A 13958-nucleotide genomic window follows, 5' to 3' on the forward strand; every position below is an offset into this window, starting at 1 on the left:
AGTTTCTAGAGTCTAGTCCCTCACATCACTGGTAATGTATAACAATAGCTTCATGATTTCTACTTGAACCAGCGGTATGACTGTGCATATTTCTTTAGCGTCCCTGGTTCCCAGACTCTCCCATAAATTTTGAAAGTAATCTAATACCCTGTGACAAATTTCCCTCTTCATAAACTGGCTAGTTTGGTACAGAAGTAAAACACCTTACCTGGCTGCATTATGCAAAAATGTACCCTTTATGTCCCACCATGAGAAAGCAAACACTTGCTCCCTGAGCCCCATTCCCTCCCCAAAAATAAAAACAGTAAAAGACTCAGGATCTGGGCGCCTGGGTGGCTCAGTTGGTTCAGCGTCTGCCTTTGGCTCAGGTCATGATCCCAGCTTTCTGGGATCGAGACCTGCATCTGGCTCCCTGCTCAGCAGAGAGTCTCCTCTCCCTCTGCTTGTGCTCTCTCTCAAGCTCACTCCCTCTCTCTCAAATGAATAAAAAATCTTAAAAGAAAAAAAAAGACTCGGGATCCACTGTCTAGTTCTGGTCCACAAAATAAATGAAATTTTGAGACCTTCCTGTGACTCTTCATAAAAACAATCGTATTGGGGGCGCTTGGGTGGCTCAGTGGGTTAAAGCCTCTGCTTTCGGCTCAGGTCATGATCCCAGGGTCCTGGGATCAAGCCCCGCATCGGGCTCTCTGCTCAGCGGGGAGCCTGCTTCCTCCTTTCTCTCTGCCTGCCTCTCTGCCTACTTGTGATCTCTGTCAAATAAATACATAAAATCTTAAAAAAAAAAATCGTATTGATTTGCAACTTTATTGGTTTTTGCAATGCTAATATTTGAAGGCATCACACAATCTTTGAGGTTTTAACAATCACATGAGACAACTGTTGTTTTCCCTCACAATGAACACGGTGTAACTGTAAATAAGGTAATCTTGTGGTGGTGTATGGTTCAATTAGCAAACCAGTCCTTCTAAAACCTGAACTCCTTTGCCATTCATCTTTCCAAGTAAAATGTTTTCTTTACTGAATGCTTCTGTAACTGTATCTTCTTTTAACAACAGGCTCTGTTGTTTCCAACTAAAACCCCTGATGAATACTGGAAGAGGAGGCTCACCCTTACATGTGCATGTCTTAGGGGGAGAGCAGTGCTTTAGGGGAAAGGAATATGTTGAGGATAAAAAAAAATACCCCTACCTTATTTCATAAGGTTATTATGACTGAATGGAACAACGTGGTATGTTATACACCATAAAACCCAATGTAAATGTAAGGTAAACGGAATATTCTTGACTGATAGTTACACCACACTGGCAGGTAAGTCAAGGATACCTGCATTGCACAGGAAGCACCTATCTCCCATTAGCAAAACCTTTCTTGTCCTTGTCTTTCCTCATTAGAGCCCCTCTGGGAGTTTCCTAAACTGCCCACATGCAGTCTTCTAGACGAGGTGGCCATTACTGGTAAATCAACACTGTACACAAAGCCGTGTGTCCATGCAGTAAGCACCGACTAAGCACTATCGGCAAAAACTTCATGATCATCCGGGGCGCCTGGGTGGCTCAGTTGGTTAAGTGCCTGCCCTCAGCTCAGGTCATGATCCCAGAGTCTTGGGATCAAGCCCTGCATTGGGCTCCCTGCTCCATGAGAACCTGCTTCTCCCTCTGCCTCTCCCCACCCTGCCCTCACGTGTGCCCTCTCTCATTCTCTCTCAAGTAAATAATCTTTAAAAAAATAAAAAATTAATAAAAATTAAAAAAAAAAAAACCTTCATGATCACAGGCCAGCAACAGGCAGCACCAACAGGACACAGACAGGAAGGAAGTTTAAACTGGACATTCAATTCAGTGTAGCCATCAGCTCTGGAAGGTATGGAGGGAAATGGAATGAGGAGACGCATCGGAGAGTCAAATGTACTCGAACATTTCATTTTTATACAAACATGACAAAATGTTAACATCTGTTATTTCTGAGCTGTAGGTTTATGATAATTTGTTAATATTTTTTTCTGTGTTTTTAAAAACCCTCAAAAGAAGAAAAGTCAGGTAGCCACTAGTTGTATGGGGGTTTCATGTTCTGCCTCTACTTCTATAATTTTGCCCTTCAGGAGGAAACTTTAATCAGAAATAATTTTTTTTAAAAAAGCAAAACAAAAACAAAACAAAACTTAAAAAACCCTGAATTCTAAAACTTTTAATAAAACATTGTTAGAAATTTATTTAAAGTGCTAAGGTGCCTAGACATTTGTGGCTTAATTTGGTAGTTTTTCAGAGCATCTCAGATTTGGTGAAGTAAGATTTCACTGTGGGCCAGAAAAAAACCATTTCCCAGAATTCTTCAGAATCAAATATAGCCACCAATCAAAATATTATCTAAGTCCCAGTTGCCTGTCTGGCTCAACTGGTAAAGTATGCAACTCTAGATTTCAGGGTTATGGCTTTAGGCCGCAGACTGGGTGTGTAGATCACTTAAAAATAAAATCCTGGGGTAGGGCGCCTGGGTGGCTCAGTGGGTTAAGCCTCTGCCTTCAGCTCGGGTCATGGTCCCGGGGTCCTGGGATCGAGCCCCACATCGGGCTCTCTGCTTGGCAGGGAGCCTGCTTCCTCCTCTCTCTCTGCCTGCCTCTCTGCCTACTTGTGATCTGTCAAATAAATAAAATCTAAAAAATAATAAAATCCTGGGGTGCCTGCTTAGCTCAGTGGGTTAAGCATCTACCTTCAGCTCAGGTCATGATCCTAGGGTTCTGGGATCGAGCCCCATATCAGGGTCTCAACTCAGCAGGGAGCCTGCTTCTCCGTCTGCCTGCCACTCCACCTACTTGTACTCTTTCTCGCTCTGTCATATAAGTAAATAAAGTCTTTAAAAAAATTTTTTTTAAATCTCAAACAAAAATATTGCTTGATCCGTTTGAAGACATTTCCATTGAAACTGCTTGCAAATGCAAAAGTATTACATCAGAAACAGGCACTTAGATACATATGGGTTTCTTTCCTTTTTTTAAAGATTTATTTACTTGAGAGAGAGCAAGAGAGCACACAAGCAAGAGAGTGGTGTGGGGGGAATGCCAGAGGGAAAGGGAAGAGTCTTTAAGCAGACTTCATGCTGAGCATGGAACCCTATGTGGGGATTTGATCCGAGGACCCTGAGCTCAGGACCTGAGACAAAACCAAGATTGGATGTTCAACTATGACACCCAGATGGCCCAATACATATGGATTTCAACACTCTTCTTTCCAAACCTCCCATATTTCACTTCAACTGCTTTCCAGATACCTTCAAAAGACAAGGGGCTCCTAACTGAATTTAAATTAAAAAAAAAAGACAGGGGCTCCTTTCTTCATGCCCAGTTCAACTCTGTGTATGATCAGTAGTACAATATTTTGTAATCAGGTAGTGCTACAGAAAATTGCTTTAAAATGGTCTACTATTAACCCTAATTTTTTTTTTTTTTTAAATTTTTTATTTATTTGTTAGAGAGAGAGCGAGCGAGCACAGGCAGACAGAGTGGTAGGCAGAGGCAGAGGGAGAAGCAGGCTCCCCGCGGAGCAAGGAGCCTGATGTGGGACTCGATCCCAGGACGCTGGGATCATGACCTGAGCCGAAGGCAGCTGCTTAACCAACTGAGCCACCCAGGCGTCCCTTAACCCTAATTTTTTTAAAAAAGATTTTATTTATTTATTTGACAGGCAGAGATCACAAGTAGGCAGAGAGGCAGGCAGAGAGAGGAAGGGAAGCAGGCTCCCCTGCTGAGCAGAGAGCCGGATGCGGGGCTTCATCCCAGAGCCCTGGGACCACGACCTGAGCTGAAGGCAGAGGCTAAATTTAACCCACTGAGCCACCCAGGCACCCCTTCCCTAATTTTTTTGAACAGACAAGTCTGCTTTAAGGAAAAAAAAAACCTGTTAGTTTGAACCATATACGGTCAAAGGTCAAAATGATCAAATACTGGCAATATATAAACAGATATACACATTCTTAATGTTTTATGGACTTGCTAAACTTTGAGCTCCCTTCCCTCATTCCACTTACTAACTTATTTTCTTTAATGTTCTAAGGTATTCTTCCTCTGAGCAGATGCCATCACCCCACTTTACGGTGATCTAACTTTCGGCTACCTATCTCCTAAAATCATGTCTAACCATCACTGCAACCTCTGCTTCTATTTTGTTCTGCTTATTCTCCAACCTCAGATTCCAGTGACATGGCAGAACTTAGAAGACAGCTGCAAACACCTAGGAGGCTGGATAAAATAGAAGGTATCTTTAAATGCCCAACTGAGAAATAAAATTCCCAGGTACCTGAGACAAAGACCAGAGTGCTTGTACTGAGAGACGATTTTCAGAAAATGGGCCCTCACAGCTAACTTTGAGTGTCAACCCCCACACAGGCACTGAACTGATCTTGAACCCACCTAATGCAGAGAGCTGGAATGGAAACCCCTGCATAACAAGAATCCTCAAAGCATGGCCACCTCAATGTTAGGGTAAAAAAGTATCCTCTATCTCAGAGAGATGACAAGGAAACGTCTTTTCCTGTGGCTGAGGTCTTAAGCTAGTGATGACCCTACCACACCTGGCAAAAGCCAATGTGAAACTGGTCTGGAAGCCAGTTCTACAGCCAAGATCTCACAGAATGCTGCAGAAAACGAAGACGGACTCGCACTCAAAAACGTACACACACACACAAGGAAATGATCCACCACCAGAGAGAATCAACAGACAAAATAAACACTTCAAAGGAACAATCCAAAACAGCATGTTTAAACTCATGAAAGAAATAAAAGAGGGAATTAAGACCATAAAGAAAAAACGAGACACTAGTATCAACTGAAACTACTCCTTTATGTGCCAGATGTGTGCTTACGCCCTCAACTTTTCTAAATGCCTTATGCGCAATAGGCTTGTCTGTGCGATGTGACTGGAGGTTCCTAAAAGATCTGCCTTATCCATTTCCCATCATCATCTGTCAAGTACACGAAATACTCAGTTTAGTCACTCTTTTTGCTGAAGACAGTAAATGTCTTAAAAAAGTAAAATATATTCGCACATTTACATCTGTTAGCCTCTACATCTAAAGTGATTTGCTGCCTGTTTAGCTTTCCACCAGGAGGGAATGGAATACAGATACTGTTAAATTTGCGAGAGAGGATTCAAGTAAACACCTCAGAATAAGGTGGTCACTAGGCATCCGAAAGGACAATAAGAAACTGAGGTATCTGAGAAGAGATGGAATGAACACAAGAACACAAAAACTTTAAAAATGGGGGTTGATTTTTTTTTGCATAGTTTCACTTTTTAGATTTCCCTGGGTTAAATTCTTACTTCCAGGTTTTACCTCCAGTCACTCCTACCTTCCAGTCTAGCCATAAACTTCTCTCAGTTTTTGTGCTATATAACTAATAAAGATTTTTCATCCAACCAGTATAGAAGTTCCTTGACAATGAAGTCATTTTCACAAAAACTTCCAGTAACTACCTAATCTAAATGGCTTGTCCAGAAAAATGACATGTAGAGAAACTCTTCAGTAAACTCTATATAAAGAGAGAGTTTCCGGGGCGCCTGGGTGGCTCAGTGGGTTAGGCCTCTGCCTTCGGCTCAGGTCATGGTCCCAGGGTCCTGGGATCGAGCCTCACATTGGGCTCTCTGCTCAGCGGGGAGCCTTCTTCCACCTCTCTCTGCCTGCCTCTCTGCCTGCCTGTGATCTCTGTCTGTCAAAATAAATAAATAAATAAAGAGAGAGTTTCCGACTCGGGCATCCCAGATTAAAAACAGAGCCATGTCAGTTTGTTCCTGTTTTGAGAATTTCCTCCCATTCTACAAAATCTCACCCAGTAATGTAAGAGAGTATCTCTAGGAGAACCATGGATGTTGAGCCAAGAACTAGGAAGCAAAAAAAAAAAAAAAAAAAAAAAGTAATGAAGTATGAAAATTCCAGACAAGAAATTAGTTGCTTTGACCCCCAGCATCAAAAATACCTTAACTACCAGGGCACCTGGGTGGCTCATTGGGTTAAGCCTCTGCCTTCAGCTCGGGTCATGATCTCAGGGTCCTGGGATCAAGCCCTGCGGCATCGGGCTCTCTGCTCAGCAGGGAGCCTGCTTCCTCCTCTCTGCCTGCCTCTCTGCCTACTTGTGATCTCTATCAAATAAAAAAAAAAATACCTTAACTATCAACACATTTAAGATTTTAACACCATATAAAAATTGATCTGATTGGGAAGGGGGTCCTTGCAAAGGCTACATTTCTAATTCTAAGCAAAGGAATTCTGTATTTCAGTAGAACTATACTGAAGATTAAGGTCCAGAATAAAATAGGACCAGGTAAAAGGAAAAACAAAACAGAAGCAACTGGCTGGCTCAGTCACTAGAGCATGACTCTACATCTTTGGATCAAGAATTCAAGCCCCACTCTGGGTATAGTGATTACTAAAAAATTAAAATAGGGGCGCCTGGGTGGCTCAGTGGGTTAAAGCCTCTGCCTTCAGATCAGGTTATGATCCCAGGGTCCTGGGATGGAGGCCCGCGTCAGGCTCTCTGCTCAGCAGGGAGCCTGCTTCCTCCTCTCTCTCTCTCTGCCTGCCTCTCTGCCTACTTGTGATCTGTCAAATGAATAAATAAAATCTTTTTTAAAAATTAATTGAAATAAATTAAAGGGGTGCCTGGGTGGCTCGGCTGGTTAAGCATCTCCCTTCTGCTCAGGTCATGATCCCACAGTCTTGGGATGGAGCCCCCTGCTTCTCCCTCTCCCTCTGCCTGCCATTCCCCCTGCCTGTGCTCTCGGTCAAATAAATAAATCTTTAAAAAAATTGTTTTTAATAAAAGAAAAACAAAATGATGGACTTAACTTTCAATCTGTCTTCTTTTCCCAGTGGGCTCACAGCGATTGGAACATTTGTAAAGGTGAAATTGTTTTAAATATTTCTAGAGTTAGTTTTTTTAGATGAGCAATTCCTGTTAGAAACAACATTAATGTAGCAGAGTTACAATAAAGCCAGATAATTAACACCCTAGAAATTACCAATGACTGAGCCTTAACAGAGACAAAGCCATATTAGAACACACGAAAAAGGACCTAACTGCCAGTCTAGGTGGAAGAATCTAAGAAACCCAGAAAAAAGCAATTACCTGATTATATTGCAAGTAAGTTTCTTAATACATTAGACAGGTCATTGATCTCCATGCCTCTGTTTCCAGATTGTTTTTAAAGCACATAAAGTATAAGCACCAGTGGAGAAAAAGATTCATTTTCCTTTTACTTACTCCTTTTCAAAGGTTTATGAAAATCCTTCAATGGAATAGTGGTGTCCAAAGTTTCACCAGGACCAACAAGAGTGCCAAGATAATTCAATGGGGGAAAGAAAAATATTTTCAACAAATGATGCTGAGACATCTGCTATCCACAGATCCACAAATAATCAATTTAGGCCCCTAGTTCATACTATGTACAAAAATTAACATACATGGATCAAAGACCTAACTGTTGAGTTAAAACTATTAATCTCTTAGAAGAAAACATAAGAATATATCTTAATCATCTTGAATTAGGCAGTGGTTTCTTAGATAGGACACCAAAAGTATAAGCAACATCAAAGAATTTTAGATAAATCAACATCAAAATTTAAAGCCTCTGTGGTTTTAAAAAGGATACCAGCAATAAAATGAAAAGACAATCCACAGAATGGACAACATTTTTGCCAATCATGTATCAATAAGAATCTAGTGTTCAGAATATATACAGAATGCTTACAACTTGGGATGCCTGGGTGGCTCAGTCTGTTAATCCTCTGCCTTTGGCTCAGGTCATGATCACAGGATCCTGGGATCCAGCCCCGAGCCGTGAGGCAGTCTTCCAGCTCAGCAGGGAGACTGCTTCTCCCTCTCCCACCTGCTCTCTCTCTCTCTCACAAATAAATAAAATCTTAAAAAAAAAAAAAATCATGAGCAAAAATGGTGTTTATCCATATTATCTGTCAGATCAATTCAGTAAGATAGTTACCCCTATATCCTTTGACATGAATACTTCAATAACCACTCCTGGAGGAATCAGGCCACAGACAAGATGGACCTTTACTTAGGGTCATCAATTTCACTATAGATCAATTTCACTATAGATCCCTATAGATCACTGATGAGGAAAGATACATAATTTGTTGGCTATTGTCGACAATACTCATTTTCTTTAAATAAGAGCAAGTTCCTTTACAAAAACCTCCTAAATTCCTCCAGTGATAACAAGCACAGATGACAGGCAATTTATGCAGTGGGGGAGACTAGAGGTAACAGACTTTGTAACAGCCACTGACCTTTGTCACGTGAAAGCACCAGAGGGGGCCCATCTTTCCAAGCACTTGCAGTGTGAATCCCAAAGGAGTGGCAAAAAGGGAGAAAGATCAACTCTGAGGAGTTAGATCCAAAGCACTCATTATAAATGATGATTCCAAATCTTTTTGCGTTTTTAATTTTACACTGTTCCCTATTAAGAGTGTTGTGTACCATATACTTACTAAAAGGAAATCTATAAATTATCTTAACCCCATTAGAGCACCTGGGTGGCTCAGTTGGTTAAACGTGTGCCGTCAGCCTAGGTCATGATCCCAGGGTCCTGGGACAGAGACCCGCATCGGGCTCCCTGCTCTGCGGGAACCCTGCTTCTCCTTTTCCCTCTGCCCCCGTTTGTACTCTCTCTCTCTCTGTCAAATAAATAAAATCTTAAAATATATATATATATATAAAAATTATTTTACTCTTTCAAGATCTAGAGCATATCTTCAGATATCCCAAGATACTGAATAAAGAAGGCTGAGGGGGTGCCTGGGTGCCTCAGTCAGTTGAGTGTCTGCCTTCAGTCTGGGTTATGGTACTGGGGTCTTAGGATTGAGCCCCCATATTGGGCTCCCTACTGAGCAGGGAATCTGCTTCTCCCTCTCCCTCTCCTTCTGTGCACTCTCTCTCAAATAAATAAATAAAATCTTTTTAAAAATTAAAAAAAAAAGGCTGAGAAACACTAGTTTACACAAAGCCTCAAAAGGCGTTATCTGAAGAGTATTATATATAATTCAGGAGTTCATTCTGAAAGCAATTAATGTTCCTTGTGGCTGGAATATTATAGTCATTCCAAGTTGGGTTTTTTTCTCATACAGGGCACTAAAAGTTTCCCCAAAAGACTGTAAAACAACAATAGTACAAAGGAATTATTTTCACATAACAGTTGGCCTTTGAAAATTCTAATGAAAAAAAAAATCTAGTTAGGCAATTTAAGAAGTATGTTCGAGTTTGTTTAAAGGAAAAAAAAAAGAAAAACTCATTTGTCTATGTTTGCAGATACGATTAACAAGCAGATTGAATCAGCATTACATGCTGTTCTAGATACTATTCCATCCTCCATTTACTTTTCAGCCTTAAGGATTCTTCCATAATAAACGCTTTTCTTTTATTCCTAATCTGTGAGTTTTCTCTTGGAGCGGGGAGGGGCCTTTCATGAAACTATGCTTCCCAAGTTTACTTGCCTTGTTACTGACTGTACATGGCTTTGGGACTTAAGCTCTAAGCCTCAGCTAGCATCACCAGGAGGATTCAATTACACAGTTGTTTATACAGGTCAAATCCTCAAAAACAATGAATCAAGAATACCAGTAAATAAGTATACAAGGCAATGTTATGATTCAGCTAATATTTTAAGGAAACCTGAAATGCCTTTCCTTTTGAAGATTTTATTTATTTACTTATTTGAGGAGTGCAGAGGGACAAAGAGACTCCCACTGAGTGCAGAGCTCAAGGTGGAGCTCCATCCCAAGACCCTGAGGTCATGACCTGGGCAGAAATGAAGAATCAGACACTTAACTGACAGCCACCCTGGCGCCGCATGTTGTCTTTCCTTTTGCCCAAGTTCTCTGACTTTTGATTTCAAGAAATTTAACTGTATTTATACTTTTTCTGAAAAGAAAAAGGAGCAAATGGAATTCTCTCTTAGGAGGGCCAAGTAATGTGGAAGGGAGAAAATATTTCCTCCTTAGCCAAGCCAGGCATAACTAACAACCAAGAGGAAAATCAGTCCCCTCCTGGGAAAAACCCGCAAGAACAGTTCTTCCCTGTCAATTAAACCACTGTGAGGAAAAGGAATTGAAATAAGGGCAGATTTACCTAGAAAATCCTTTTCCTTTTCTTTTTTTTTAAAAAGAAGGCTCTACACCTGGGGGCCTGGGTGGCTCAGTCCTTTAAGCGTGTCTGCCTTTGGCTCAGGTCATGCATGATCCCAGGGTTCTGGGATCAATTTCATCAGGTTCCCAGTTTGGTGGCGAGTCCTGCTTCTCCCTCTACCCTTCCCCGGCTCATGATCCCTCTCACTCAAATAAATAAATAAAATCTCTAAAAAAATTTTTTAATAAAAAATTTAAAAATAAGGCTGTATGCCCACCAACACGGGGCTTTAACTCACCACCCTGATACCAAGACTTGAGCTGGGATCAAGTGTCAGATCTTAAACAACTGACCCACCTGGACACCCCTACCTAGCAATTCTTGAATCAAATGCAATTTACAAAAATAGAGGGTACACCAGAAGCAAAACTAACATTAAGTGTGCACTATTTGCTATGCCGTTACATACTTTCTGTTTTCTATTTCAATAGTACTCAAAATCATGGAGTCAAACTGCAGGAAAATTTCTCCCAACATCATCTTTCTTCATGATTAGAGTTCCCAACGGGGAAAACAAAACAAATGTGTGTGTGTGTGTGTGTGTGTACACACACACATATATATATTTAGTAAAAACCCTGCAGAAATAAAAGTGCAGTCACTTCTACTCTCCCCAATAATCCACACTTCAACTAAATGTGATAACACTAGCACTTAAATCCCAATAAGCTACAATTCATTGTGCATGGTACCTAGTTCAGTGTTTGCTGTTTGTTAAATGAATACTGAAAATATTTGATACACAAGCATTTGCTTTGTTAATGTGCACTTATCATTCTCATAAAAACACATTCTCTCTCTCTCTCTCTCTCTCTCTCTCACACACACACACACACACACACACTTAGACATAGCCACACTGATGTCTACTCCTGAACATGCCCTCATGACAAAAAGTGGAAAAACAGTGGGGCAGGATGATTACAATTAGAAAAATTATGAAGGGAAATTCCAAACATTTAAAATTTTTCCAGTCTTTTTGAGATCACTTACCTTGATTTCCATGGAAATTCACAGGTGTCTGCCAAAAACCTATTCCTACTTTGAAACTTTAAGACTGCTCTTGACCACAATGTCACACATAATCACATCTTTTTACATCCATTTAAATGCCACGTCAGAAAATTTACATCTGAAGGGAAGTCACATATTTACAAGTAATATACATGTTCAACTAACCTCCACTGAAATGAACACTGTGATCATTTATCATTTAAAGAGTACCTACTAGAAGTACAGGTAATTCTCATGCTAGTGGACAAACGTTTTTATTAACCAACCACTCATTTCAGTTCGTTGAACAAGTATACCTAAATCTGAATATTTTGTACTTCAGACGAAACAAAGATAGAGAAATATGCTGGGATTTGTTCTGTTTGGGGTTTCTAAAAAGATCAGAAGGCAACAGAGTTTAACTCTCCTCAGGATTGTTTACCAGCAGGCAGGTCGGTGTTCCGAAGCAGCGAGCCATAAAACACGCGCAAAATAAGGCTCTTTCAAAATAATCTTTTATATAGGGAATAGATGGGAATGCAAAACCCATCAATCATCAGTAACAAAACAATCTTTGTTCCTCGATATTTGTAAACAGGAGCTCGGACCAGCGCTCCGACCTGGCACCCAGGAAGTGAGGAATGCTTGTTGGGCAGGGTTATACGCATCACCAAGAGTCCCGCCAGGGCTGCCCCAGAGGCGGACCTCCGCCTATACCACGCACGGCCCTCGAAACCGGAGAAAGCCCCTCCAGAACTCTTCTGCTTCCAGCTCGGGGGCTGGAGTGGACCGTCCCTGCTTAACTTCCCCGCAGTTACCCCCGCATTCTTAAACCCACCATCTCCACTTTGCCAGGCACCCCGAAACCCACCACGGCTCCGGCGGCCCCCGATCCCGTGCCCTCTCCGAGCTTGTGTGCTCGGGGAAGCCCACCCGGGAGGCGCCCCCGCAAGCGGCTTACCGAGCAGCGAGCCTATGAAGATGACGACCTGCACGGTGGTGGTGAACTGGCGGTAGAGCTGAGCCTCGCCGAACTCCCCGAGCGCGCTGCGGTTGGCGCCCCCAGGCTCCGCGCCCGATGCGTTGCGCGGCTCGCTGGCGTTCCGGGAGAACCAGCTGCCGTTGTGCCCCATGGCGAGGAAGGGGTTCCGGCTCTGCTCGTCGCCCGCCCGTCCGCCCACCACGGAGCCCCGCCTGGGTCTCCCCTGCCCCGGGTGCGGTGGAACGCGCGGGCGCCTCGCGGAGTCCTGGAGAACCCGGGGCAGCCGCGGGTCTCCTCACGTCTCCACATCGCCAGCCCCGTCGCCAGGGAGGCGGGGAGGGAAGAGGGCGAGGCTGCGCCCCAAGCCGGTTCCCTCCTGGGTCCCCTTCAGCAGCCACATGGAGGCGGCATGGTCAGAGCCGGCGGAGCCGCGACCGTCCCTCCTGCCGGGTAGTCAGCGCTGCCAAGTCCACTCCGCAGAGATGGAAACACAGGAGGCATCTGATAATCAAGGAGGGCGCTCCCCGCTCCCGCCGCACTCTTCAACCTCTGCTCCTTTCACCCTCCGAGGGCCGGGCCATCCCTTTCGAGTCCCCTCCCGCTGACGGGCTCAACCCCTTTCCTCAGAAGGAAGAGAACATTTGGCTGAGGCCGTTTTTCAATCCTACTGGATTTGAGAGGCTGAATGGCGATGGGAAACCTGTGAAACGCCCAAGGCAAGTGACCGGGGCTCCGAGGGGACCCCCGAGTCCCCGACGGCACCTACGGTCTAGCCGGAACGCCCTGAACCTCCGCAACAGCCTCGTCCCTCAGCGCCTAGCGGTTCCCTAGGACGCCCGCGCGGTCTCCTACGGCCCAGCGCCTAGCGCTGGGCTCCGACCTCCCGCCTCGGTGTCAGCGGCAGGGACACCGTTCTGCAGCCCCTTTGCCTCTGCACCGCGTAGCGCCCCCTTTCCTGGCCCTACTCCGGCCTTTGCTGCAGGGAGAGACGCTCGCAGGCGCGCGGGGACAACGGATGAGCCCCTAAAGGGGCAGGGCACGGTGTGCGTCCCTCCCGAATGCAGGCGCACCCCGGGAGCAGGGGAAGGGAGCGCTGCCCGCGGAGGGGGCGGGGGCGGAGGTCACGTGACGCGCACGGATCCGCCCCCCACACCCCGGAGGCCCCGGGGATGGCGCCATATTGGCCCTTCTAGGCGTGACTGCCAAGGCTGGAGCGTGGGAAGCGTGGGAGGCGCAAGAGGTCCTGGCTTAGCTGCAGTGGTTGCGATCAAGACGCTTCCCCGGCTTTGCTTTATTTACTCTTGTGGTCACTGACCCTTATCTCTTCAGCAGAGGCTGCCTGAGAGGCTTCTAATTACACTGCACTGTCACCTGAGCAGGTATCCCAGGTTTGGGCCCCTCAGTGACGCCTTGGGTATATCTGAAGATGAAAGATAAAATTTAGGAATCCGGTGAACGGTTTCCTGGACTTTTTTACTGAGTCTCATTTCAAAAAGGCATACAGTACAGCCCAAGCCTGGTGCATCCGAAGAATGAATGCTTGGGGAGGGAGCAACTTTCTGCCTGCGGATGCAGGAAGTTGGGAAGCTGGGATAGTAGCTGAGTAGTAAAAGGAACATGTAGTGCACCCAGAGAAAGGATCTGGAGAAAAGGAGAAATGAGACAGGAAAAGACAAAGGTGTGCTGCTGGTTTGAGGCTGTGGAAACTGGTTTCTTTTTCATTAGTAATGAGTTGGTAGAGGACTTGAACATACTAACTGATCACATTAGGTCCCTGAATAATAACTCTCAAGA

General features: G+C 44.1%; 1 protein-coding gene across 2 annotated transcripts in view; it reads right to left on the reverse strand.

The window, feature by feature from the left end:
• GPR176 (G protein-coupled receptor 176) overlaps window positions 1-12315 on the reverse strand; it is a gene marked incomplete at its 5' end in the record, with an annotated part of 131565 nt that extends 119250 nt beyond the window's left edge. For both annotated transcript variants that reach the window (XM_080809383.1, XM_080809384.1), the window contains one exon: window positions 12144-12315. In XM_080809383.1, the coding sequence (XP_080665509.1) occupies window positions 12144-12315 (172 nt within the window). The remainder of the gene's footprint in view (window positions 1-12143) is intronic.
• Window positions 12316-13958: the final 1643 nt, after the last annotated feature.

Source organism: Martes martes (assembly GCF_963455335.1).
Source record: "Martes martes genome assembly, chromosome: 7".
Lineage (NCBI taxonomy): Eukaryota > Metazoa > Chordata > Mammalia > Carnivora > Mustelidae > Martes > Martes martes.